This window comes from Aquarana catesbeiana, linkage group LG03 (genome assembly GCF_042186555.1).
Source record: "Aquarana catesbeiana isolate 2022-GZ linkage group LG03, ASM4218655v1, whole genome shotgun sequence".
In the NCBI taxonomy this organism is placed as follows: Eukaryota; Metazoa; Chordata; class Amphibia; order Anura; family Ranidae; genus Aquarana; species Aquarana catesbeiana.
Window position 1 is genome coordinate 124,899,946 of NC_133326.1, and position 24,343 is coordinate 124,924,288.

The 24,343-nt window shown below is 41.2% G+C and overlaps 1 protein-coding gene across 3 annotated transcripts in view; it reads right to left on the reverse strand.

Moving 5' to 3' along the window:
- The window catches only part of ACSBG1 (acyl-CoA synthetase bubblegum family member 1), a 161,876-nt gene that overhangs the window by 38,195 nt on the left and 99,338 nt on the right, over positions 1-24,343 (reverse strand). For all 3 annotated transcript variants that reach the window (XM_073619171.1, XM_073619169.1, XM_073619170.1), the window contains 3 exons: positions 21,854-22,003; positions 19,507-19,683; positions 10,915-11,096 (listed from right to left, as the gene is read on the reverse strand). In XM_073619171.1, the coding sequence (XP_073475272.1) occupies positions 10,915-11,096; positions 19,507-19,683; positions 21,854-22,003 (509 nt within the window). The remainder of the gene's footprint in view (positions 1-10,914; positions 11,097-19,506; positions 19,684-21,853; positions 22,004-24,343) is intronic.

Below are 24,343 nucleotides of genomic sequence, written 5' to 3' on the forward strand. Positions count from 1 at the left end.
TCTTAAAGCTCAACTCTAATGCCCCGTACACACGGTCGGACATTGACCGGACATTCCGACAACAAAATCCTAGGATTTTTTCCGACAGATGTTGGCTCAAACTTGTCTTGCATACACACAGTCACACAAAGTTGTCGGAAAATCCGATCATTCTGAACGCGGTGACGTAAAACACGTACGTTGGGACTATAAACAGGGCGGTAGCTAATAGCTTTCATCTCTTTATTTATTCTGAGCATGCGTGGCACTTTGTGCGTTGGATTTGTGTACACACGATCGGAAATTCCCGACAACGGATTTTGTTGTCAGAAAATTTTATAGCCTGCTCTCAAACTTTGTGTGTCGGAAAATCCGATGGAAAATGTGTGATGGAGCCTACACATGGTCGGAATTTCCGACAACGAGGTCCTATCACACATTTTCCGTCTGAAAATCCGACCGTGTGTACCGGGCATAACTCCCCCCTCCTTGGGTTAAAGGATTAAGGGCTCTGGCACTCTTCTCTGTTTCGGCTTGTGGGCAATCCCCCACTGTCCTCATGTACAATTCAGGGCTTAGAGAGGAAGCAGTGGAGGACTGGTTATGCAGATGGACTAAGCCTGCCATAGCAAAGGGTAAGGTAAGCATGATACCTTATGTCTCATCCCCTAGGGTTCTGTTTGGGATGGGAGAAGAGGCACTGCAAGGGTAGTTATTTTGTAATTCCCGAATATGGGATTTGAAGTGTTACGTTCCCCTTTTCACAGAAAATGTAAAAGTGAACTAACCTCCTACACCCCCAGTCCCTGCTGCACTTATTTCCGTGGGCAATCAACTGTCACTGCCCAAGTAGCAGGTGCAGTGGTCTGGGATTTTGAAAGTTCTGCTCCTCTGCCCCTAGGGCTTCTGGGAAGGCTCAGAGTGATTCTATTTGGTCAAAGTGGTCAAATCCCTGCAGTGACATCTAATTGTCCATAGAGGAAAGTGCAGCTGGAACCAGGGGGCTAAGGAGGGTATAGGGTGCAGTGTGAACCAGGGGGTGGGGAGGGTATAGGGCAGGGATATGCAATTAGGGGACCTCCAGCTGTTGCAGAACTACAAGTCCCATGAGGCATAGCAAGATTCAGACAGCCTCAAGCATGACACCCAGAGGCAGAGGCATGATGGGACTTGTAGTTATTCAACAGCTGGAGGTCCGCTAATTGCATATCCCTGGTATTGGGTGTTAGTTTACCTTTTTATCTTTGTGAGATACTGTATGTTGGTTTTGGCACATGCAAACATTAAAAGGGTTCAAGCTTTACTAGAAAAGTTCCATTAAAAACAAATTTGTTTTTTTTTGTGTTTATGCTTTAAAGGAGAACTCCAGCCAAAATGTGTTTTGTTCTTTAGGCTGCATTCACACCTGATCGTATCATTTTCAGGTGGAAAGTTGTGCGATTTTGCAGTGATTTTTGATGTGATTTTGTACAGGTCAAAAGAGCGCAATGTAAAAAGCAGAAAAACGCCTGTAATCAGCCTAAAAAGAAGCTCATGTACTTTTTTGAGCTTCAGGCGTCAGAACGCTCAGATGTGAAAAGGGGCCATTTAAATGAATGGGATTTTGCTTGTTGGGCGTTTTGGAACTTTTGAGATGAGCATTTTATGACCTGAAAACACTCAGGAGTAAAAAGGGCCCTTAGAGCCTCAAAGACCACACAGGAAAGGAAATCCTCCCAATGGGCACACACAATAAAAATCTAAAAGAGGTTCTAATACAGTGGTTCTCAACCTGGGGGTCCGGACCCCCTCGGGGGTTGAATGCCGATTTGCCAGGGGTCACCGAATCCTGGGCTGTTCCTGGAGCCCGCGGCCGCTCGCTCGGCCTCTTCGCAGCCGCCCATCCAGTTCACGGTATGGCTGGGGGGCAGAGACTATAGGTCAGCTGACTGGTGAGGAATGTGAAGTGGGAGGGGTTGGAGGAGACCCTATCTCCTGATTTCGGCATAGGTGTCACTGCTGCGAGACACCACAGAGCTGGAGACACAGTGAGTAACACTACCTGTGATTAGAGTTGCCATTAAAAGTCCCCACTACAGTTCTCAGATCAGCAGATGACCTTGATCAAGAGCACCTAAGTTGGATGATCAGAACTCCCCCGAGCACTGCCACTGATCCCACCCTCCCAACAGCACTGGTACTCATCCCAACTCCCCACCAGCACTGCGGCTCATCCCATCCCCCCCCCCACCAAGAAGTAAGAGAAGGAATAAAAATAGAGAATACATGGAAGAGAGAGGAAAAGAGGGGGAGGAACAAATGAAAAAGGGAGAGAAAAAATAAGAGAAAGAACAAGAAAGATGGCTAGAGAGAGGGATGGGGGAAAAAACAAGAAATTGGAATAGAGACAGAGATAAAAGGGAAAGAAAGGAGAACAAAGAGAAAGAGTGGTACATCCTAAAATATACCATAAGGGGTTTTAATATTGTATGAGTGGAAGGGTCTCAGGGAGCGCTAAATGTCCATGGGTTAGGGGTGCAAATTACTTGTCTTGCCTTGGGAGCTATCAACCCACGCTACAAAAATAATTTTACTGTTAGGGGTCCACACAACTTGGGAAATGTTATCAAGTGGTCACAGCCCTAGAAAGGTGGAGAGCCACTGTTCTAATATCTTTCTACTCTACTAATAAAGTGTTTTACTTGTGTCCCCTTTGCAGCTGGTTGGTTTCAACAAAATCGGTCAGGCATGACCATTTACAATTGCCTTACCCTTCCACTGGATCCATACATTGGGATCGATAAGTATTTGCCTTAGTGACTTTCTTACCTTTGCTGTGGGAATCTATCATTTTATTATAGGGCTATATATGGCAGACTGACCTCTGGATAATTAATTGGTCCACGCACATGAAGTGTCCCTGGCTGTAAGGCCCCCATCTATTATATGGAGTATGATTGGTTTTAATTGCTGGAGTGCGAAGGAAGCCTTTTTGGAGGCTGTTTTTTAAACAGCAAAATTGTGGAGATATCTATAAGTTCTCATTCACATCATACCTACTTAAAAACTGACAGGAACTGATGGATAAACCGAGCAGATTTCACTTGCAGAGACATCAGTTTTCATGTGCGTTTCAGTCAGTTTTTATGCACGTTGGCATCAGTTTTTATGTGCCCTATTCCCACCAATGTAGATGTCACGTCAGTTTTTTTTTTTTTTTGTGCAGAAAACTGCATACACATTGCAGATTCCTACGATGAAAAAATCTGCACATTGTGGCGTGAACAGGGCACATAGAGATCAATTTTTTTTTTTTTTGTGCCCTTGCAGAACGCGTGCAGAAAAACTGACGTCTCTGCATCATCATCATATATATATATAATCTTCCTCTGGACCACTGTGCTTGATGATTGTGCTCTTGGTCACCACCAGCATATTTGTAATGGTCAAGTAAGACCATAAACTTGCAGACGAAAGGAATATTTAGAATATCCTATAGAGCACTTCTAACTGCCGAAATAGAGGGATTTGATCAAGAGTGGCTATATTGACAAAAATCACTATCCCTTTATGTTGAATATTTTTCTGGCTAATTTACTGCTTCTCACATTTTAAAGAAGGTTCACAGAATCTGGACATTAGGAGCTTTCAGACAAAGCTTGTATATTTGAAAGTGATCAACTTCATACATAGAAGTGTGGATATTAGATATACTTGTATGACATACTATGGGGGGGGGAGCAATAGATGATTTTAATGTTTATGTGTTTTCATGATTTAAATAATGTTTAAAAATGTTTCATTTTACATGCATTGATCAAAGTGATATAATAAACAGTATAAGACTGGTGCACCTTTTTTGTTTCATTTTCTTCCCTGCTAGGGATGCATAGAATTGGTCGAGTCAAATCCAGGGTTTTTTTGCCCATTTCTAATGTAGCACCCTCTACCTAAAGGTAGGTGCTAGTGTGGCATTTCCTAGTACTGGTTTCAGTGCAGGTAAATTTGGCCAGGCCTGTGCTTTTAGGCTGGGCCTGGTTGTTGTGGTCTTGGGACTGGGAGTGATCAGTGTAGTGGGGGGTGTGGCCACCTACACTCTGGTTCAGAGATTCCTCCCCTGCTTTCAGAGGTATTGTTCTGCAAGAGGGTTTGGACTTGAGACCTGAGTGGCAGGCAGCTCATGTGGGGAGACCCGACCAATCATTGACTTGCATTGGCAGGGGGCAGGCCTCTCATATGAGCTGGGGTCACATGCTCTCAGGGGAGTTGGGAGTTCCAGAAAGACAGCATGGAGTAGTAGGTGCTGTGCTGGGCGTCCCCAGGTGGGGATGCACCATGCGCGGGAGATGGATGGAGGAGCCATCCGGAGAGAAACTAAAGATCTTCATCTATACTGAGACGTCAGGTTGCTGTGACCGGGGAACGCAAGACTTGGATGCAAAGGGGATCAAGCCGAGGAAGTAGCAGTCTAGCGGAGGAGTTAGAGCAGCATTCTGTGACCGGGGACACAGAACTGTTCTCGAGGAGAAGGTTAGTGAAACGCCAGAAGAGAAGCGGATCAGAGCAGTGTAGAATGCTGGCGCCAAGGAATGCAGCATTAGTAGTTCTTGACTACGGAAAAGCAATAGTCCGTTCACGGTCATGTGTCAGGTCATCGTGTTGGGATTCCGAGTCATCTCCAGCCTGGTTAGAATGATGACTGCGCCTTCCAAGGACTGTGTGGGTGTCTAATTCCCTGGAACTTTAGGAAGAAGCGGGTATAGTTTCTGGCCTTTGGATTCTCAGGAATAATCCCATCAAAGTCTATCTTTGAAGAGTTATTCAGAGTGGCTCTTTATTGTTAAAAATGGAAGGGAGAAAAAGGACATTAGTATATTATTGCACTAAAGATTTGCACAAGAAGTAAGGAAGAAGTGTTATTAGGGAAGGAGTGTAATTATTGTTCTTACAAAGCCACGGCTGCTGAACAACTATTTACTATATTTACTATATGCAATGCATCAAAGGGCATCTCATACAATCCTTTCTCCATCCAAGTTCAAATCCTGCAAATAAGTCTAGTAGAAAACCTCAACATTGACTGTTCTCTATTTCAAGGGTGGGGTTGTGGGGAAGTATGGCAGAAGGGGTGATTGGCGGATTGCTATAACCAAATCAGCAGCCCCTACGGGGGTATCGCTACACATGGAGGTCCCACCGAGATCTGCCTTCACAGCTAACCTGCTGGCCGTCTCCCATAGCGACCAACCCAACCTTGTTGCAACCCAGTTGCCTCAATGGACACTCATCACAGTAACAAGTCCAGCAATTCACTGACTGTAATCATGTGCTGTCATACGTGGCAACCACAGCGGCATTGTGCCTTTGGATTACAAATATGTCCGGCGCTCACGGCGGGGACATTGCCCACTGTTTGCAACAAAATTTAATTTCCTGCAATACACAATTAAAAGTGGGGAGTGAGATTGTTGATGTGCTGTTGCCCTTAGTAACATGGACACAAGGGGGTGTCGCGGACGGGGACTGCAGGGAGTCGGTCTCTTACAGTGGAGCATCGCAATAGGACATTTTTTTCTGTGTATAGTGACTGCTGCAATAGCCTGCACTTCTACAGTGTCTGCCGCCAGGGGTCGCTGGGGAACACTTAGGAAATGTAAGGTTACAGTTCCTCGCACGCTGAGCCAACAAGTAAGGGGGTGGAGCCACGCCCCAGAGGAGAAAGTTAACAAGTTTCAGCGTGCTACGCCCAGACACAAGGCAGAGGAAGATGGCGGAAAGTGTTCAGAGTGCATCTGCCATGCAGTGGTTGCCTGAAATGCAGGACCGGGTACTAATCGACACCGGTATTCGGTTGGAGCTCACTGGTGGACTGGCGCTAGGAGTGATCGGGGGCGTGGAGAGACTGTGCATGCTCTGTCCTGGATGTTGGAAACCCATGGTCGGAGTCAGTGCCTGGGCGCTTGTGGACATTGTGGCGTTTCGTTAACTCCCTGGGACCAGTGCAACAGGAGGTCCAGTATTACTCTGCCAGTCTATCAACCGGACTTTTCTTGCCACAAGGTCAGGTGACCCAGAGGGCCGGAGAGGGCCGTGCGTCCCCTGCTTCAGCAGTAAAGGACCTCCCGTCTGATTATGCTGAATCAGAACCATCTGAGGATAAGGTAGGACCTGTCGGGGAAGCATGTAGCCTAGTCAAGGATCCAGAGACTGTCAGTGTCAGTGGGCAGTCTCTGGAGGAAACCCCTGAGGAGCCGGCTGGGAGTAAGTCCCTTGTTGTGCCTGTCCGGAAGAAGCCGCAGTCACGGGAGGGGAGATCCCTCGGGTGAGCCGGACAGGGTGAGCAAGGGCCAGGCTGCTGACTGGGGGTCACCTGAAGTGTTGGAGAAGTATGGCTCCATAGAAAATCTTTTCGAGTGGTCATTCCCCGAAGAGGCCTCATCAAGTGATGAGGAAGGCCAGATTTTGGAGAGCCCTACTTCAGCCAGAGCATCCACTAAAGCACCGGAGGGATCTTCAATTACACCAAAACCCCCAGTATACCCTTTTAGACTGTCCACCACCTCCAACAGTAACTCCTCTTGACTGGACTTGAGACCTGAGTGACAGGCAGCTCATGTGGCGAGACCCGACCAATCATTGACTTGCATTGGCAGGGGGCAGGCCTCTCATATGAGCTGGGGTCACATGCTCTCAGGGGAGTTGGGAGTTCCAGAAAGACAGCATGGAGTAGTAGGTGCTGTGCTGGGCATCCCCAGGTGGTGGGGAAGTATGGCAGAAGGGGTGATTGGCAGATTGCTATAACCAAATCAGCAGCCCCTATGGGGGTACCGCTACACTAATTTTACTGGTGATTCCCGGCTCTCCGATGAATTACATAATTATAGTAAAATAGTTGGTAGCTAGAGGACTAACTACAGTTTTTGTACAGCTGTGCATAATAGCCAATCAACCTCTAACATCAGCTTGTTCAATTAAGCTTTGACAATAACACCAAGAAGCTGATTGGTTACTATGCACAGTTGCACCAGATTCTGTGTGCACCACCAGTTTTAGTAAATCTCCCCCATTGTGTGCTATATAACTTCCCAGCTCATAGGAGACTGTGGTGGGGTGGATCGGAGCTTAAATAACTTCTTTCTAATGATCATAGGTTTTTTATCTTAAATATCTCTATGTTTAAAATTTGTAATCTCAGTTGTGTTGATTCAATCATTATTAGTTTCAATATGCGACATTAGTTACAGTAAATATTTACCTTCATCACAAAGGCAAGGCGGTGGAATTGGTATGTCCTTCATGCTAGCTGTCTTTTTTTTTTTAAAGGGGCACTGTCTTCGGAGACCAGAGTCTATTAAAAACCAGTTGTTGCGTAAAGGGATAAATCTTTTGTTGAAAGGTACCTAAATAGTTTTGCAGTGCCAAAGTCAGGGGCATGGCATCAGCTGAGCCTCTCTTCTCTCAGGTATGTAGCCCCTGACACTATTTTATCTGAACTCCAAAAGTATAGGGGTCATTTCCACACTAACCACCAATGTAAAGGGGCACTTCTCCACTGACCAAATATGTAAAGTAGAACTACACTGTCCACTCTGTACACTGCATATCTCAGTCATACCGATAACTGCTGCATTTTGTAAGCTGCACTGTACATTCCATACTCCCAACTGCTACAATCTGTATGCTGTGCTCTACATTACATACTCCTGGCTGATACTCTCTGTAGGTTGTGCTCTCCATTAAATACTCACAACCGCTGCACTCTGTAACTTGTGTTGTACATTACATACTCTTGACCACTACACTCTATATTCTGTGCTCTACAGAACATAATCATAACTGTTGCAAACTGTAACCTGTGATGTACACTACATACTCTGGACTGCTGTGCTCTGTAATCTGTGCTGTACATTACATAATTTTGTAAACTATGACAGTGCACAAATATCTGACCAGAGGCGTAACTAGAACCTTCAGGGCCCTGGTGCAAGAAACCATGAAGGGCCCCCCCGATGTGGTCAGTAGGGCAGTGGATGGGGTTAGTCATTTTTAATTTTTGCTATTTTTTAATTTTTTATCATTTTATTTTTTTTATAGTTATTTTTTGTTATTTTACACAATTTTTTAGTAGCCCCATTGGGGGGCTTTGGTGAGATATCAGGGGGTGTGACAGGAGGGGGGCAGTATGACAGGGGGAGGCAGTATGACAGGGGCAGTATGACAGGTGGGCGGACAGTATTAAAGGGGAAGGGAGGGGCAGTATGACAAGGGGGAGAAAGTGTGACAGGTGGAGGGGGGGCAGTATGACGGGGGTAGTGTGACAGGAGGAGAGCAGTGTGACAGGTTGGCTGCATCTGGTGACAGGTGACACAGCAAGTGACAATCCATATCTGGTGGCAGGCGACATGACAAGCTGCATCTGGTGGGAGGGGACGTGGCAAGTGACAAGCTACATCTATTGGCAGGTGATGTGACAAGGGACAATACGCATCTGGCGGCAGGTGACACGGCAAGTGACAATCCACATCTGGTGGCAGGTGACGTGGCAAGCTGCATCTGGTGGCAGGTGAAGTGGCAAGTGACGTGGCAAGGGACAATACGCATCTGGTGGCAGGTGACGTGGCAAGTGACAAGCTGCATCTGGTGGCAGGTGTTGTGACAGGTTGCAGGTGCATATATAGTGTAGCGCTAACTTAAATTACAAAGATTTTTAAATTGAAAAAAATGCATACACAAAAAAATGCATACATGTGTATGCATTTTTTTGTGTATGCATTTTTTTCAATTTAAAAATCTTTGTAATTTAAGTTAGCGCTACACTATATATGCACCTGTACCTTTTACAAATCTCCTTGTTTGTCGTGTGAGCTGCTATTTAATTGAGTAAGCGCAGTGTTTTGATTATTTTGTGTTGTGACAGGTTGCATCTGGTGGCAGGTGATGTGGCAAGTGACAATCCACATCTTGTGGCAGGTGACGTGACAAACTGCATCTGGTGGCAAGTGACGTGGCAAGAGACAATCCGCATCTAGTGGCAGGTGACGTGACCAGCTGCATCTGGTGGCAGGTGACGTGGCAAGGGACAATTTGCATCTGATAGCAGGCGACGTGGCAAGGAACAATCCGTATCTAGTGGCAGGTGACGCGACCAGCTGCATCCGGTGGCAGGTGACAAGCTGCATCTGGTGGCAGGTGACGTGGCAAGTGACAAGCTGCATCTATTGGCAGGTGATGTGGCAAGGGACAATACGCATCTGGTGGCAGGTGACACAGCAAGTGATAATCCACATCTGGTGGCAGGCAACGTGGCAAGTGACAAGCTGCATCTGATGGCAGGCGACGTGGCAAGGAACAATCCGATATCTAGTGGCAGGTGACGCGACCAGCTGCATCTGGTGGCAGGTGATGAGCTGCATCTGGTGGCAAGTGACATGGCCAGTGACAAGCTGCATCTGGTGGCAGGCGACGTGACAAGGGACAATCCGCATCTAGTGGCAGGTGACGTGACCAGCTGCATCTGGTGGCAGGTGACATGGCAAGTGACAAGCTGCATCTGATGGTAGGTAATGTGACAAGCTGCATCTGGTGGCAGGTGACTTGACAGGCTGCATCTGGTGGCAGGTGACTTGACAGGCTGCATCTGGTGGCAGGTGACGTGGCAAGTGACAATCCACATCTTGTGGCAGGTGACGTGACAAGCTGCATCTGCTGGCAGGTGACAAGCTGCATATGGTGGTAAGTGACAAGCTGCATCTGGTGATATGCGATGGTGGCAAGTAACATGCTCAGGGCTCCCTCTGATTCCGATTCTGCATTATTATGTCATTCTATATTACAATGTAATAATAGAAATAATGCGCTTCAATCATCCTGAACCATATCAACCCTGGTGCTGTGATGATTGAAGCACCAACACCAGCCAATGCCCTGACAAAATGCCTGCAAAAACACGCAACCCCCCACCCCCCCTCGGGCCTTGGCATAATTTTCTTCTACGCTGCCGGTCCCCGGTGCCGAAGAGGTTGGGAACCGCTACTCTAAACGCAGCATCATTGGTAGAATTACTTATCACCATCTACAGACTAGCTTATTTATTGTATTTCTGTATACCTTATATACTGATTATATGTATCTCTATTTGTTTTTTCTCAACAGTGTCACCACACCCTGTTTTGTGAATAAAGCTTCAAAATGACACTCAGTCTGCTTATTGCAGAAATGAAGGTTTTAACTACATGCAGAACACTATTTACTGTATATAATAGTTAATCGCAATTTAAAATCTATAATAACTTTATAGATATTCTTTTTGGTGTCTGTGGCCCTGTTTTTAGTCTTCTTAAAGTGTTTGGAAAGGCAGAAGGTTTTTACCTTAATGCATTCTATGCATTAAGATAAAAAAAAAAAAAAACTGTGTGCAGCAGCCCCCCTCATCTCCTCCTAATACTTACCTGAGCCCCATCTAGATCCAACAATATTGTAGCAGTGTCTCAGCTGCTGGAGACTTCCTTGATCATTGACTGAGACATCAGGGCATCGCTATTGGCTCCCGGTGCTGTCAATTAAAGTCAGTCAGCCAATGAGAAGAGAAAGCGGCCAGACCAGGTCTCCGTGTTTGAATGGCTACACGGGGCTGTGACTCGGCTCGGGTGCCCCCATAGCTAGCTTCTTGCTGTGGGGGCACTCAGCAGGAAGGAGGGGCCAGGAGCGCCAAATAGGGACCCGAGAAGAGAAGGAAATGGTCTGCTCTTTGCAAAACCACTACGCAGAGCAGGTATAACATGTTTGTTATTTTTAACTAAAAAAAACAAGACTTTACAATCACTTTAAGCTTCATTATTCACAACACTACTGACAGTTCAAACAAGGCAGATTATACTAAGGGACTAATAAACATACACTTGTTTCACAATAGCAGGTGTTTATATGTAAAGGGATTAGCTGAATTATTTTACATACTTTCTTGGTGGACTCAGGTTCCTTTCCAGGTTCACTGACATGGCCCATGACAGCATTTTTCTCTTCAAAATACTTGTTTGTGCTGACATCTCTTTAATACGTTCCATGATCTTTTCCCATACTCTTGGGACCCCCATGTGTGATGTAGGCTGTGTCTCTCTCAGTGTATCCACCAGTGTTCCCTGCAATTTATACCACGTATTTGAAGAGAAAAGTTATCTAATCTTGCATCTATTTTTACATATAATAAGTAGGCTCAATTCACAAAGCGTGCACACCAGGATACGGATATTTTTTAAAAATAATGTGACAATCCAATGAGATTTGAACATCACATGGCTAAAATAAACAATTCCATAGTGGAACTCCAGGAAAAAAAAAAAATTGTGCTGTGTTACCTTTAATGATAATTATCCTAGGTCCAGATTGCTGCTGTGTAAGGTCAAAATCCTAATTTATTTCATGCTTGAAAATACATGCACTCGGGAGCCTAGCAGAGCAGACGTGCATTGTTAGAGCTCCACACCGCTGAAGAGAGAAGAGAAGGACAAAGCGGAGCCTGCAGGCTCAAAAGGTATCCATTTGAACCTTTTTGCCCCAGGGAACAAACTGTGAAAGTTTGGGCAGGAAATATGGTACTGGGAGGAAACCGTGGCAGAAATAAAAATCACCTCACAAAGAGCTCACAGGCACTCACTGCAGCTGAAGCAGCTCCAGTCACCTCACAAGATACAGCATCAGGGCGCTCTCACAGACAGAAAATGTCACAGCAAGACTCTCCATTTGAGTCAGATACAGAACAAATCCTCTCACAAACTTCTCCACAAGCCTCCTCAGTATCCCCAGTAATATTATTACAATTTGAAAAGATGCTTCATAAGGCTTTAAAACAAACCTCAGACCAAATAACAAAAAGCCTAACCAAAGAAATAAGAGAGCTGGGAAACCGCACCGCAGCCTTAGAAACAAAAATGGATGAAATTGAAATTACAACCCAAGAAAATATAACAGAATTGGAACAATTAAAAAAAGAGAATTTAATACTTCAAACTAAGCTCGAAGATTACGAAAATAGAGCCAGACGTTCAAACTTGCGCATAAGGGGAATACCTGAAACTGTGACAGACCTGCAATCTACTATTACTGCTCTATTACAAGAACTAAAGCCAGATATCCCTATTGAACGTTTAGAACTGGACAGAGTACACAGAGCCCTCGAAGCCAAAAAGAAAGATGGACCCCCACGTGATATAATCACAAAATTTCATTATTACAGAACGAAAGAACAAATACTAATTGCTGCAAGAGAAAAAAAGGAACTTTATTTTCAAGGACACAATTATCAAATTTTTGCTGACCTATCCCAACTTACTAAAAGACGATCCATGAAACCCCAACTAATGGAACTGCAACGCCACAACATTATGTATCAATGGGGCTTCCCCTTTTCAGTCAGATTTAACTACCAAGGTACAATTTACAGAAGCAGATCAGCAGATGAACTACAACAAACCCTTTTAAAATTAAATCTGACAGAACCCACAAGCAGCAACACTCCCACACGCAGAAGAATGGCATCATCTTCACCTTCAGGCAGCACCCAGAAAATTTCAGAACAAAATGGGAATCATCATTCTCACAAAAGAGGCCGTTATGCCACATCATCCATGGACCAAGAAGATTCAATGGACTGACATCCTAATTCCTGATATCTCTTCATTTATTATACTAAGAGATGGTTCTCTATAAAAAAACCTATATTTATAACTGAATGTAACTGCATTCTGATAGTCACACACTGTGTGGGATCATGTTACATTCCAGTTATATTTCTTATTACTTCTGATTCATATAGCCTTAGAATATATAAGTGAAATAAGGAAATTCTTGTTCAGTTATATATTATCAGGTAATAACAATAGATTTATTACTTTTTAGGACAAATATGTTTAATAATCCAGAAGTAATGGAAGCTTTTTCTTTCTTTTCTTAAAACAAATATATTATTACCTAACTAGTTCCTAGAATTATGTTTTTGTTTATTCTAATCTGAAACAATACAACCTCAATTTTATGAGTTAACATATCTAAACAGTTACATATGAATAAAATATGTAATTGTTTACTCTAAAAGGGTTAAAATCCCAAAATAATTCAAACTATCTTCATCAATACCAAAGTTATTAACAGTACCTTTCTAACTGAATTATTTAGCCTAGGGCAAGACTAACCATATACAACCACCCTGGAATAAATAATTTCAACAAAAACTATATTCTGCACTCCAATTAATGAAACATCATTTTGATGTCTTTTGACATAGCACTTATCTCCCGTAAGCGGAAGATCCGTGTACCCCCATTAGCCCTCCTCATTCTCCCAACCATATTATGTGGGAGTGTGACGAAGGCACTTATTCCCCTGAGAGAGATATTTATTCTCTTTCACGGGTAAATTGTGATTACTTGCAAAAAATAATTTATACAATGTATCATCTAATCTCATATGTTTTTTGTTTACTCTTTACTACAGAATTCACTGGTTTCTTTTCTATCTATTCATCTCTTCAGTCCACACAGGTTGATCTGCGCAGTCAGCTCTGCATAACAAAAAGTAAGTCAAAACTATTTGATCTATTGCCATGGCACCACTGAATATACTTTCCCTGAATGTTCAGGGAATAAATGTCCCTCAAAAAAGGACCAAAGCCTTCCGTACTTTCCATAACAAAAAGGCTCACATAGTATGCCTCCAAGAAACACACTTCACCAAAGATTCTACTCCAAAATATATTTCTCCTTTTTATCAACAAATTTACACGGCTTCTGCCTGTACCACGCAAAGGGGAACTCTAATTGCATTTCACCGATCCACACCATTCACCTTATCATCAGAAATTAAAGACCCAGAAGGTAGATACCTGATACTCATGGGTTATATAATGGATACAGCAATCACGGTGATTTCCTACTACGCTCCTAACAAACAACCTACACCATTCCTCTCACATATATTACAAGTGATTAATACACACAAAATAGGAACAGTGATAATGTGTGGGGATTCGAACCAGGTCCTCCTCCCATTTCTAGATAAATCACCTTTTACACCATCCAAAATAACCTCTAGATTACCTTTTTCTCAACTTCTTTCCAAATACAATCTGGTAGATTCGTGGAGAGAAAGTAACCCAATGAAAAAGAAATTCACTTATTTCTCGCACCCTCATCAAACCTTCACCAGAATAGATCATATTTTTCTAACAATAGGAATGATACCAGAAATTATTGCATCGGATATAATTCCGATTCCGTGGTCTGACCATAATGCAGTATACATTACTATAGCCTCAGCCATACCAAAAGCGCATGACCCAACGTGGTACTTACCGGACATAATGCTCAAACACCCACTACATCAGATGGCCATTGAACAAGCTTTAAAGGAATACATATCAATTAATAATACAACAGACATCTCCCCAATAACACTGTGGGAAGCTCATAAGCCTGTCTTGCGTGGTACAATACAAAGACAAATGGCACTATTTAAACGGGAACGCAAAAATCTAGCAAAAAAACTAGAACTCAATTTTAATGCAGCCTACATATCATTTCAAGATAATCCATCTCAGAGTACAAAATCTCATCTGGAAAAATCTAGATTGGAATACGATCTATTTCTCACTGAGTCAGTTGATAAATCCCTCAAACGTTCCAAACACAATTTCTACATGAATACAAACAAACCAGGTACATATTTGGCTCGGGCATTAAATTCAACTAACAAATCTTTCAAACCAATACGTTTGAAATTATCAAAAAATGTTTACACTTGTAATCCAGTTAAAATAGTCCATAAATTTCACTCACATCTCGCAACTTTATACAAGACAAACAATGAATTTAATCCTACAGAGGCTGAATCCTTCTTCTCAAAAATAACCTTACCTGAGTTATCTCAGAATCAAAAAAGCAGTTTGGATGAGCCTATAACTATAGATGAAGTTGCTAACGCCATAAAAGACCTAAAACTTAACAAAAGACCAGGCCCAGACGGCTACTCGGCTTTATACTATAAAACATTCTCAGAAATACTCTCTCCCATTCTCACTGAAACTTTTAACAAACTTCTAGATGGACATTCTTTTCGGCAAGAAACACTAATGGCAATTGTTTGTATGATCCCAAAACCCCTTTCTGATGATACTTCCTGTGTGAATTATCGGCCTATCTCTCTGTTAAACCTCGATATTAAATTATTAGCAAAAATAATAGCAAAACGCCTCAATAGCATTATAGGAAAATTAATACATAGAGATCAAGTAGGCTTCATGCCAAATAGACAGGCAGGCGATAATATACGCAGGGCAGTGTTATTGGCACATATTGCTAAAAAAACGGAAAATCCCTTTATGTTTTCTATCTCTCGATATTAAGAGGGCATTTGACACAGTATCCTGGCAATATATGCAATATTCATTACAAAAATGGGGTTTTGGACCCCACTTTTTAACATGGATCAAAGCATTATATAATAAACCCAAAGCCTATATAAAATATGCTGGATACAAATCTGAAGCCTTTAATATCGAAAGAGGTACCCGACAGGGTTGCCCATTATCTCCCTTATTATTTGCCCTTATACTCGAACCCATGGCCCAATACATCAGAACAAACCAAACTATAACTGGCATTGAAGTAGGAGGTATTACACACAAATTATGTATATTTGCAGACGATATATTACTTTTTCTATCATCACCACAGGTCTCTGGTCCTAACTTAATACCAGCTCTTAATGGATTTGCAGCCCTATCCGGCCTTATGATTAATCCTAAGAAATGCCTAGTGCTTAATATTTCACTCACAAACATGGAATTGATCCCGGCTAGGGCTGCACTCCCATTCACATGGGCAGAAAAATCAATCCCATATCTTGGAATTCATTTAACAGCATCTCATTCTGACTTATTCTCAACCAATTATCCTCCTGTATTAAGACAGATCACAAATCTAATAAAACAATGGTCGCAACTTCCTTTATCCTGGATAGGGAAGATTAATGCAATCAAAATGACTATTCTACCCAAATTGCTTTATCTATTCAGAGTCCTCCCTATTCCAATTCCTTCCTATTTTTTGAGAATAGTACAAAAAAGAGCAACTTCGTTTATATGGGGCTCTTCTAAACCACGTATACCTATACACACACTACATCTTCCCAAAAATAAAGGAGGCCTGGGATACCCTAATTTTACTAACTACTACAGAGCAGCACATTTGGCCAGTCTGTCCAAATACCATGCAAAACAGGAAATCCCATTATGGGTATTTATAGAGGCTTCAGAAAATGACCCTCTATTAATATCAAACTTATTATGGCTTGATCCTAAAGACCGCTTTAAAATTCATAATCCCATAACTAAACACTTCTTATCTCTCTGGGATAAACTAAAAACCAAATATCAGTTACAATCTCCACACAATCCTCTCCTTTCTTTTATCAGAAATCCGGCCTTTTATCCGGCATGGATCTACCCAAATTCTTTTAAAGCTTGGACAACATCAGGCATTCAGACACTAAATGACTTCATAGCATCTAAATCATTCCTTTCATTCCCATCGCTTAGAGAAAAATATGATCTACCAAACTCTGAGATATTTAGATATCTCCAAATCAAAAATTTCTATACACCATTCCTAAAGGGGGATACACCATTATCCCAATTATCCATTTTTGAATCAATCTGTACAAAAGATCCATTTGCTAAAGGTACAATTTCATCACTTTATAATCAATTATATGGAGTAGCAAATCTTAATAGACCCTCTTACGTTCAGAGGTGGGAGGAGGACCTGGGACGAACTTTAGAAGACACGGACTGGTCTAACATATGGCTCACATCTAAGTCATCTTCACCCAACATCTTAGCACTGGAGACAAATTATAAAGTCCTAACTCACTGGTACCTTGTACCCGCTAGAGTGGCAAAATATTCACCTAATACCTCAGCTCTTTGTTTTCGAGGATGCCCAGAAATAGGCACATATTTACACATATGGTGGACGTGCCCAGTAATCCAAACCTTCTGGAAGGAAGTCTTCGTGATTGCATCTAAAATATTTAAAAAAATAATACAACCAGATCCATATTTAACTTTACTTAATCTAAAACCAGAATGGTTAACACTCTCTCAATTCAAACTTATGATCCAACTAATAACGGCTGCAAAACAAACAGTGGCCAAGGCATGGAAATCTCCTACATTGGTACTAGCAGAAACAATTCACAGAATGAATAATACAATGTCCCACGCTAAGAGGGTAGCCATCGATCAAAATCAAATTCCAAAATTTTAAAAACTTTGGCATCCTTGGATAAAACAACAGTTCCTGTCAAACTTCAATGACTCTGTCCTGTTGCCATGGTAACAGATTAAATGACTTACAGAGACACCCATTCTAAGGCTTCAAAGAGAACTAAAAAGAATAATAAACTGACGTGCGGGACAACCTTGTGGACCATACCTCTACCTTTCAACCCTTTTTCTTCTTTCTCTTTCCTTTTCTCCACCTTACGATTAAAGCTCATTATCAGAATTTATTTGACCTATATACACTCTACTTGTAAACAATATGTATAGTAGGTATAAATCATTTAAATACCTACAAAAGTAACTAAGGAAATGATATATATCTTTAATTTAGGTTTACGTGAATCCAATGTTTAATATTTGAAATTTCATGATATTTACCTATATAAACCCTACTGTAAAACAATGAGCTTACTTTATAGATCCTTGTAAACTTACTTTATGTATCTTTATAACATTGTATACTCAATAAACTTCTTTTGACAAGGAAAATACATGCACTCTACTTCTGGTGCTGCAGGTATGGGAGCTGTAGCTCTCCTTCAGTGATGAGCCCTGATCATTCTGTGAATGTACAAGGGGAAATACTAACATTTACCCACCCCTCCTGTCCCCTTGTTCACTCACAGTAGTTAGAAAATATTTTTTTTTTCCTGGTGTTTGTCTTTAACCACTTCAATACAGGGCATTTTCACCCACTTCCTGCCCAAGCCAATTTTCAGTTCTCAGTGCTGTCGCATTTTTAATGACAACTGCAAAGTCATGCAACACTGTACCCGAATGAAATTTGTATCATTTTTGTCCCACAAATAGAGCTTTCTTTTGGTGGTATTTGATCACCTCTGCGTTTTTTATTTTTTGCGCTATAAACAAAAGAAGAGTGACAAGTTTGAAAAAAACACAATATTTTTTACTTTTTGCTATAATAAATATCACAAATAAAAAAAAAAAAAAATCCTCAGTTTAGGCTGATATGTATTCTTCTACATATTTTTGGTAAAAAAAAAATCGCAATAAGCGTATATTTATTGGTTTGTGCAAAAGTTATAGCGTCTACAAAATAGGGGATAGTTTTATGGCATTTTTATTATTTATTTATTTTACTAGTAATGGCGGCAATCTGCGATTTTTATCGTGACTGTGACATTGTGGCGGACAGATCGGACACTTTTGACACCATTTTGGGACCATTGGCATTTATACAGTGATCAGTGCTATACAAATGCATTGATTACTGTATAAATGTCACTGGCAGGGAAGGGGTTAACACTAGGGGTAATCAAATGGTTAACCATGTGTCCTAGGGAGTGATTCTAACTGTAGGGGGAGGGGACTCACAAAGGGGAGGAGACCGATCGGTGTTCCTCTGTACTGGGAACACATGATCAGTCTCCTCTCACCTGACAGGACGTGGATCTGTGTGTTTGCACACACAGATCCACGGTCCTGCTCGGTTAACGGGCAATCGCGGGTGCGCATCGGGTCCCGAGTGACGCGCGCCTACCCAGACGGCCAGGAAGCCCAGGACGTCATATGACACCCGCCCAGGATGGGAGATCCCTCCTGCGGACGTCATATGACTATATGCGGGATGTGAAGTGGTTAATCTTGTGTTTAAGCTATGTTAATTAGGTATATATATATATGAGGGAATTCAATAAACCTGCTGCGCCACTTTTCTGTTAATCTCTCTTGTTAATGTATTGCACCAAATTCATGAAGTATTTGCAACACTGTTGATTCTAACAACTACTCGCGCAGCAAATTTACAGTAGATAGTTCTAAAATGTGCCACTTTTACATTGTGTCGCATTGAATGTGCCACCTATACATTGTGTTGCATTGAATGCGCCAAATGTAAAAGTGGATCTAATTAAGACCAACTCCTTTTTGGCGTACAGAGAAAAAAACTGGCTCATACTGACTTTGCAAGAGTGTCTCACTTGCATTGTAAAAGTGGTTGCATTGTAAAAGTGGCGCAGCATGAGCCAAATTCAAGTTCAAGTTCTAGCACATGAATTTGGAGCTTTCTTCACCACTTTTAGAACACAAGAGGGACACTATAGCAAAATCTACCTACCCAGTTTTAATGAATTCCAGGGATAGTGTTATATATATAAAATTTTTATGTGTATACTTTTAGAAAGCTGCATGACTTTGCTCCGATCTAGTTTGCCCATGCAGGGGGTGAACCTTCATTTTTTTTTCTCACTTACCTTGAGGGCATCTGGATTTGCAAAATAGACATGTTCTCCCCACTTGATGCTAGTCCACAAGTCATAAATCTGGGCAGCAATATGACTAAGAGGAAGATAGCTGACTATAGACTCTTGCTGAACTTCTGCAGGCTTCATATCTCCAGCACGACTGGCATGGGCAGCTGTCCAGGTGATCTGAGAATAAATAATGGAACTGTAAGGAGATGGATGGATGCCAAATGAAATGCATTACAGATCTTTAGGTCATATTACTCCTAAATTTTCCACTAAGGTGAATGAAATAAAGGCTCTGTGCCAGCATGAAAGGCAATATACTGTAAACTTGGTAATACTTTTATGGTACTTCCTTCAATAAAACGTATACAAGCGATGCACTGTGTGATCAACAGCTAACTAGGAAAAGCACTTTAACCGCTTTAATACTAGACACTTTTACCCCCTTGTGCTGCCCAGGCCAATTTTCAGCTTTCACACTTTGAATGACAATTGCACGGTCATGCAACACTGTACACATATAAAATTGTTATCTTTTTTTTTTCACACAAACTGAGCTTTCGGTGGTATTTAATCACTTAATTAAATCACTTAAAAAAAATCATTACATTTTTTCTTTTTGCACTATAAATGAAAATAGGCTGAGAATGTTGATTAAAAAAAATGTTTTTCTGTTTCTGTTATAAAATCTAAAAAAATCTTTCATCATAAAATTAGGATAAAAAATTAGGATATACTTCTACATTTCTTTGGTGAAAATAACCCAAATCGGTGTATATTATTTGGTCTGTAGGAAAGTTATATAGTCCACCAACTATGGTATATATCTGAAAATTGATCAATCCTGATGTACTGACAGCCTCATTTCTTGAGGCCCGAAAATTCCAGGACAGTACAAATATCTCCCAAAAAGAGTACACAGCCTAAGGTATTTAGTAAGAGGCATGGTGAGTTTTTGAAGTTGTAATTTTTTGTCACAATTGTTTGGAAAATCAAGAAATTAAAAAAAAAAAATCAGTTTCTAAAACATTTTTACATACTGTCACCATTGCAGTACAGCGTCATCATATAACTGGTGTGGCGATGATCAGTGACACTGACTGGTGACAGTATGTAAAAAAAAAAAAAAAGGAATCATTTTTTTTTCAATTTTTTTAAATATATGTTTTTTATTTTTTATTACTTTTTTGCCCTTTTTTTAATGAATTAGTTAATTAATTATTTTTACATACAGTGAGCAAAGCAATGCAGTGTTGCACTGGTACTCTGGGGAGGTAATCAGGATTTGTTTTTCATTACTTATAACTGCATTTTACAGTTATAAGCAACCATTTTTTCTGAACGAAATCTACTTATTCAGTGTTTATTATTGTGGTTCACAGAGCTCATCACAATAGTACACAATAAAAGGCATGTAACAAAGCTGAAAGGCTTTGTTACATGCCTTTCATTGAGTACTATGTCATGTGATCGACTATGATTCGCCACAGGGATCACATGGTACTATCAGCGGATCAGTATAGTGATCTGTCATTGGCTGTGTCCGTTGGACCTGCCAGGTGGCAGATCGGACCGCCCGTGAATCTTCAACCGCTTGAAAGGCCAGGCTGTGGTGACGCTTTTCCCGCGCACGGGAGTCACTTTGCAGCTGACAGAGAGTGGGCCATAAATATGGTCTGATCTGTGCATGTGCGGCTTAGATCACATTACTGCTGAAAGGCAGGGGGGTTATTTATGACAGAAGAGACTTATAGAGTTTTTTTTTGTTTTAAAGGCCCTGCCTGTCAGTGGATTTTTTAATGCTTGGGTTTACTACCACTTTAAGTTTTAGAACAGATCTTCTAAGGAAGATTGTATATATATATATATATATATATATATTTTTTTTTTTTTTTTTAAGTACAGTGGTTCTCCCAAAACATATTATTAGTCAAACCAAAATGTGCATGAGTTTCCTGTGGGTGCTCTGGTTTCCTCTCACACCCCAAAAACATACTGGTAGGTTAATTGGCTCCTGTCTAAATTGGCCTTAGTATGTGTATTTATGAATGTGAGCTAGGGACCTTAGATTGTAAGCTCCTTGAGGGCAGGGACTGATTTGAAAGTACAATACGTATATGTAAAGCACTGCGTAAATTGATGGTGCTATACAAGTACCTATATTAAATAAATAAATAAATGTGTGAAAATTTAATTTTCTCTACCAGGAATGGGAGCCATGCTTGTATTAAACCATTACATACATTTTAGTCTACCTAGTTACATACATAAGAGTCTACCTTGTACAGATTATATTGGATAGGAGAATTGGACTATTAAGTTTTAGAATATATTTTTTTTTTTCACCTACATTATCATGGCTCAGCATTACTCCTTTTGGGTTTCCGGTGGTCCCCGATGTGTAGATAAGAACACAGCATTGATTGGGCTTCTGGGAAGTTATGATGTCATCCAGTTGCTCCTCACTGATATCCTTCCCCAGTTCCAGGAACTCATCCCACTGATAATGACACAACATCAGAAACATTATACAATATGCTAAGAACTATTATGTTACATGGAAGTGCCCAGACTTGGTTTAGTGCCAGTATAAGTACTAGCTTATGGTAAATAGGAAACATATAGCACTAAAGTACATTATTTAAAATACCTAATTTGTTAGTCAGATACTTAGATAACAATAATATTACAGTGCCTTGCAAAAGTATTCCTCCCCCTTGGCATTATTCGTGTTTTGTTTCCTCACAACCTGGAATTAACATGGATTGTTTGAGGAATTGCATCATTTGATTTACAGAACATGCCCACAACTTTAAAGATTTTTTTTTTGTTATTGTGAAGCAAACAACAAATAGGACAAAATAACAGAAAAAGTCAATGTGCATAACTATTCATCCCCCTAAAGTCAATACTTTGTAGAGCCACCTTTTGTGGCTATCACAGCTCCAAGTCGCTTTGGATAAGTCTCTATGAGCTTGCCACATCTTACCACTGGGATTTTTGCCCATTCCTCCTTGCAAAACTGCTCCAGCTCCTTCAAGTTGGATGGTTTGCGCCTGTAAACAGCAATCTTTAAGTCTGACCACAGATTTTCTATTGGATTGAGGTCTGGGCTTTGACTGTTTCCCTTAAACCACTCAAGTGTTGCTTTAGCAGTGTGTTTGGGGTTATTGTCCTGCTGGAAGGTGAACCTCCGTCCTAGCCTCAAATCACACACAGAGTGGTACAGGTTTTGTTCAAGAATATCCCTGTATTTAACACAATCCATCTTTCCCTCAACTCTGACCAGTTTCCTATTCCCGACTGCTGAAAAACATCCCCACAGCATGATGCTGCCACCACCATGTTTCACTTTGGGGATGGTGTTCTTTGGTTGATGTGATGTGTTGGGTTTGCGCCAGACATAGCCTTTTCTTTGATGGCCAAAAAGTTCAATTTTAGTCTCATCAGACCAGAGCACCTACTTGCATACATTTTAGGAGTCTCCCACATGCCTTTTCGCAAACTCAAAAGGTGCCATTTTGTTCTTTGCTGAATTTAATGGCTTTCTTCTGGCCACTCTGTCATAAAGCTCGGATCTATGGAGCGTATGGCCTATTGTCGTCCTATGTACAGATACTCCAGTCTCTGCTGTGGAACTCTGCAGCTCGTCCAGGGTTACCTTGGGTCTCTGTGCTGACTCTCTGATTAATGCCCTCCTTGCCCAGTCCGTGAGTTTTGGTGTGCGGCCATCTCTTGGCAGGTTTGCTGTGGTGCCATGTTATTTCCATTTGGTTATGATAGATTTGATGGTGCTCCTAGGGATCATCAAAGATTTGGATATTTTTTTAATAAGCTAACCCTGACGTGTACTTCTCAACAACATTGTCCCTTACTTGTTTGGAGAGTTCCATGGTCTTCATGGCAGTGTTTGGTTACTGGTGCCTCTTGCTTAGGTGTTGCAGCCTCTGGGGCCTTTACGAAAAGGTGTGCATATGTAATGACAGATCAAGTGATACTTAGATTGCACACAGGTGGACATCATTTCACTTATCATGTTACTTCTGAAGGTAATTGGTTGCACCAGAGCTTTTTATGGGCTTCATAACAAAGGGGGTGAATACATACGCGCATGCCAATTATCATTTTTTTATTTCTGAAAAATAGTTTTATGTATATATTTTTCTAATTTTACTTCACCAACTTAGACTATTGTGGTCTGATCCATCACATATAATTCAGATTAAAAAAACATTGAACTAAAGGCTGTAATTTAACAAAATATGTAAAAAGCCAAAGGGGCGTAAATACTTTTGCAAGGCACTGTATTCTTTACATATCAATGTGGTAACCATTGTCTGGTTTCTTGCTTATAGGAAGTGTGTTTGCAGCAGACGTTCAGAAACTGTAAAGTAGTACTGAGCGCCGGCCAAGATGTTCCTGAAAAGCACATTAAAAGTAGACAACAGACACATATGACTCCCCAACCACTACTTGTGAGCCATTGTCATACAGTATCCATCAGCACTTAGATAACAGACATTCATTAAAACAGTATAAATATGTATAGTTTTATTTTGTAATTGACAATTTTTATTAAAGTTTTATATTTTTCAATACAAAAATACAAAAGGATAATAACTGGAAAGCATGCAAGCCTACAGTAGTGAACCAACATAGAATACACCCATTACAGTATACACGAGGATGGAATAAAGTCAGTACAGTTGCTACATAGGTCTATAACCAGGTGTTTCGTATATTCCTGTGGAACCAGGCAAACCAGCAGTATGGAATCAAAATAATGGGTTCTTGAAATAGATATGCCAGTGATTCCGAACCCAAAGAAATATAGTAAGTG